The 5,243-nt window shown below is 37.4% G+C and overlaps 1 protein-coding gene across 1 annotated transcript in view; it reads right to left on the bottom strand.

Annotated features, from left to right (window-relative positions):
- Positions 1-2,100: 2,100 nt before the first annotated feature.
- The window catches only part of WDR44 (WD repeat domain 44), a 97,896-nt gene continuing 94,753 nt past the window's right edge, over positions 2,101-5,243 (bottom strand). The window contains exon 21 of the mRNA XM_042782198.1: positions 2,101-2,195. Within this exon, the coding sequence (XP_042638132.1) occupies positions 2,101-2,195 (95 nt within the window). The remainder of the gene's footprint in view (positions 2,196-5,243) is intronic.

Raw genomic sequence — 5,243 nt, 5'->3', positions numbered from 1 at the left:
CCACTTAGGTCCTCCACAAGACTATAAACCCTCCCCTCCCCAGCCAGGTGGTGCGACTTCCCGGGCCCCTCTCAGGGACCCGTGAACCTCGCCCGGGCCCCTCTCGGGGGCCCGTAAACCTCCCCCGGAAACTCAGAATAAAAACTTCTCTTTAACCTCACTTTTGTGCGTCCTCTTCTCCTTACTGTAACCTTACAATCAACATCAAAGAAGAAACATGGGGCCAATCAGACTGCCATCCAGACCTTGAGACTAGATACTTTGTGACTGGTTAGTAATCCTATGGCATGACAATTCAATGTTAGGTAGAGTACAGAAGAATGAGAAAGCCAAAAGAAGGAGGGAGGAGGCAGAGAGAAGAGAGAAAGACGGGGGGAAAGAGGTGGAGGGAGGGAGAAGGAAAAAATACACATAAAACTGACAGCAGAAGAAAGCACGGAGGCAAAACCAAGGCAAACATGCAATTACCTAGAAAACCCAGAATACTCCAAGACCAACTGGATTAACAAGGGTGCTCCTTAGCTTTTAATTTATATACTGAAAACAAATGCAGTAAAGAACATACAACTGTATAGATGAACTCTTAGCAGTGTTCATTCCAGAAATAATTTTTTTAGAAAAGGCATGTAGCTAGATGAACCCCTGAAACCACTGCCCTGAGATAATATTTAAACGGTAAACCGAAAATATTCCAACATCTTCTTAAAACCAATATAGTTGAGCGTAACTCGTAAAGAATATCTGCCTTGAGTACTGTGTTATTTCTTTCAAAATCATCTTTATGGGATCAAACTGAGATGGAACTTCAGGGGGCAGTAAGTTTCTGTTAACGGAGGAGTAACAACTCAGAAACAGAAAGTGAGAATGGCTGCACAACTTGAAGAATGTAATCAATGTCACAGAATCGTATGTGTAGAAATGGATGAATTGCTCTATGCTTTGCTGTGTATGTTCTCAACAATAAAAAAGAATTTTAAAAACATGGCATGTAACTATTGCACTAGAATTTAGGGGTCCACAAATGGATCTGTTTATTAAAATTCAAATTATTAAAAAAAGAATTTCGCTTTCTTGCAGACTTCATTTTACTGAATTTATATGAAAATAAAGCCACATGTTTAACAAGTGTTGCTGACCAACTTTTAATAATACATATTTAATTTTCAGAAACATATGCTAACCATCAACAACATTATCAGGGTGACATTGCCCCAGATGTTATTTCATTGGTACATTATATCAATATTTACAAAGGCTTTCAAATTCAACAACTCAAAACAGAACAGCTTAATTTTTAAAACTACAATGCTTTAAAAAAATGTAAACAGTTTATTTTTACATTATTGTAAAAAAGAAGACTCACTCCTTAATGCGGCTTCATTTGTTTTTTAAGTGAGCAAAGCATGGTGCTCATGAATAAAGAAGGAAAAGATTTCTTTACATAGAAACATTGTGCTCCAGTGTGGAGGTGGGGGGGAAGAAGAAGGAAATTATACATATACTTACAAAGAAAAGAATACTAAGTCCACAATTTAGACCACAAACAAAAAAATCTTGACCCCAAATTGAGAAATTTATAAAAGCAATTTACACCTGGCTATTGACCTAGTGGAAACCTATATAACATCTACAAAACAATAACTCAGTCAAAAGATACCACTTTTCTGAAAAATGAAATTTTGTGCAAAAGAAATTTTTTAAGCTAGAAACAAGACTTTACCCCCTAGGAAGAAGGCAAAAGAGCCATAGAAATAATTTAACTGTTAGATTTAGTGCATGTAACCAAGAGGCACACACATATGATGAATATAGTAATATATTTTCATGCAGAAAACTGTGCATTTTCACAATTATATAATAAAAACACAAACATAACAAAACATAAAGCCTAATGTTTGGCAATGTTATTCTAGCCACATTCCTTTCTAGTCTAGAAGTCCAAGGTTTACTAGATCAACAACACTGCCTCTCAAAAAATATATTATATTTGAAAAACTTTCAATAAAATTTTTAAAAAAAGGATGTCAGCCTGAAGCACTATAATATTTTTTCAGTTTTGATACAACTTACTGATATGTTTACTTTAAATGTGATTTCAAATTAAGATACATTTTTTCTTTTATTAATAAAAACTTTGATTGCTCCAGTGAAGTCAGCAGAAAGAAGAACTTCTGTGTTATCTGTCTTCATAATACCTTAAAAGCATGAAAAAAAAGTTTTTAGTTGTTTTTACAGGGAACATGAAGTCTGCTACCACAACTGTCACATGCCCAAGACCGTCCACCTTTTGGGGGATATATTCTCTTCCCTGCCTTTTCCATCTCTCCTTTTTGGCTCTTTTCTGTAATCCCTTCATCCTATTCTGCCTTTCCTCCTTTCTGAGGCTTGCTTCTACTTACCATTCTAAGGTGATCTTTCCCTGGCTTGGGATATAGTCCCTTGGGGGCCTGGATGCCTGGTCCCAGGTAGTCTAGGCCTCAAAGTCATCTAATACTTCATTTCATGGCAAGAGGCTGGAGTGTTATTCAGCCCCGAGGACTGGAATGATGACAGAATGTGATCAGCTGGGCAAGTCTGACGCTAACAAGGGATCTCTAACGAGGCTGACAGTAAGGTTAAGTGTATAGCAGACATACTAAAACTGCCATGAAATGAAGAATACACCATGAAATGAAGAATACACATTTTCTCCGTGAATTCTGACAGCACCTTCTGATTTTATAGTCTGCACTGAAGGGTTATATAGCTAGGCTCAACAGCAAAAATGCTTACTTCTTACATTTGCCAGTTGTGTGAAAACATTTAACACAACAAATTCAATGTTAACTACCTGTACTACACATAGGCAAAACTGTAGATATAAGAAGGACTAGTTAGTAAGGGGAGCTCTGGTAGCATAGTGCCTAAGGCACTTGACTGCTCACCAGAAGGCTGGCAGTTAAAACCCACCAGTCACTCCTCGGAAGGAAGGTTGGGCAATCCTACTTTCGTAGTGATACTGCCTTGGAAACCCAAGGAGGGGTCGCTATGAGTCGGGCCGACTCAACGGCAAAAACAACAACAACAAGAAATTAGTAAGGAAGAAAATAAGGCAAACTTTAATTGGAAAGTAGTGTATAGGACAAGAGGAGCCCTGGTGGCACTGTGGTTAAAGCATTGGGCTGCTGAATAAAAAGGTCAGTGGTTCGAACCCACCAGCCTCTCCATGAGGAAAGTCTGCTTCCATAAAGACTTAAGAGTCTTGGAAGCCCTACAGGGCACTTCTACTTAGATGTCCTATAGGGTCGCTACGGGTTAGAATCGACTTGATGGCAGTGGGTGGGCGGGTACAGGAAGAGCTAGGCAAAGTGGTTTCACTTAGATTTGCTAAAAGCATATCTTAAACCTTTGAATACTCTTAACCACCTTTTAAACATATCACAAAGTAGTACTGTATAATACCAGCAGCAAAGGACTAAGGGATATGAGAAAGGCTAGAAAAGAAAATAATTCATCATATACATAAAATAGTTTATAATATACAATCATAGTGAAGATGCTAATGATATCTACCACATGCTAGGCATTTTGCTAAGCACTTTACATATGTAATCTTTAATTCTTACCACAAACCTGTAAACTACAAAATACCACCATTTTACACAAGAGGACAACAATCTCAAATTGCCAAATATATCAGGAATAAAGAGAGTAGGCAATAATGTGTATTTTATGATTCTATGTCTTTGGCCTTAAGGTTATTTTTAGATTACACCTGTTGTTGTTGTGTGCTGTTGAATTGATTCCAACTCATAGTGATCCTATAGGACAGAGCAGAACTGCCCCATAGGGTTTCAAAGGCTGTAAATCTTTATAGAAGCAGACTGCCTCATCTTTCTCCCGCGGAGCAGCTGGTGGGTTTGAACTGCCAACCTTTCTGTTAGAGGCCAAATGTTTAACTACTGCACCACCAGAGCTGCCTACATTATACCTACATAGGTGGTGGTGGTTGTTGTTATTTGCCGTCAAGTTGGACCCAACTCACTGTGACCCTAGGGAAGTAGATTGCCCAACCTTCCTTCCGAGGAGTGGCTGTTGGGTTTGAACCACCAGCCTTCTGGTTAGCAGTCAAGTGCCTTAGGGGCTATGCTACTCGAGTTCTTACCTACAAAGGTACAGAACAGCAAACACAAATCTGAGTATCATCTTTTAAAAGCTGTACTTCTTTAAAAAGGACCCAGTAAAGTAACTGAACCTTAGTTTCATTAGAAGTTTTTTTTCAAAAAATATCATGTACTCTTCATTTTTCCTTCAAATTCTAAAAATTAGAATCTCCTGTGGAATATGTAAGGGAAAATACATAGAGGACAAAATACAACCACTAGAAAAAATACAGAAAATTATTTCCCACCTGGGCATTTAGTAAGGGTTTATTAATTCTGACGTGGTGTATCTTAAAATCTTTTGAAATTAAAGGAAGTGCTAAACTGAAGTTCAGCTTTGGTTATAAAAATTTTACTTCACAGAGAAAGAAATAGATAGTCTAAATACTGCTACTAGGGAAATGACTTTTGAGATTATAAAAAAAAAACTTGAGAACATTTAAGCATTCAAATATTTTTAGAAGTACCCTTTGTACATTGTATCTACTGTTATAGCTTTAAATCTCTCTAAAAGGCCTGGTTGTAGCCTCTAGAGTGAGAAAATACACTTAATAATCTCTTCTGTAATTGATTTTAACAATACAAACTTGTTTTCACTAACAACTGGTCCAAATTTGCATAGCCTTACCATATTCTTAATGACTAACAATTTTTACATAATTGGCACTCAATACTACTTGTTGATGGTCTCTTTTCACTTCAGAATCTGAAGGTTTTATATAACTGGAATTACTCATTCTCAAAACATTTGCTGCAAATAGAAAGTAATTAGTCTTGTAAATAGTTACCTATCCTGAGAAGCTGTTAATTTGTGGCAAGTAGAAAAGAACAATGCTTTCATTTTGTTTTAATTATCCAACAAACATTTATTAAGAAGCTACTATATGAAGGCAAAGGTGCTCTGGTGGTGTTGTGGTAAAAGTGCTGGGCTGCTAACCAAAGGGCTGGTGGTTCGAACCCATCAGCTACTCCACAGGAGAAAGATGTGGTAGTCTGCGTCTGTAAAGATTTACAGCCTTGTAAACCCTACGGGGCCATTCTACTCTATCCTATATGGTCACTTTGAATCTGAATTGACTCGATGGCATTGAGTTTGGCTAT

This window comes from Orycteropus afer, unplaced genomic scaffold (assembly GCF_000298275.1).
Source record: "Orycteropus afer afer isolate SDZICR_OR568_19922 unplaced genomic scaffold, OryAfe1.0 scaffold00259, whole genome shotgun sequence".
NCBI lineage: Eukaryota > Metazoa > Chordata > Mammalia > Tubulidentata > Orycteropodidae > Orycteropus > Orycteropus afer.
Note: the sequence above shows the minus strand (reverse complement) of the source record. Positions and strands in the feature narration are given on the sequence as shown.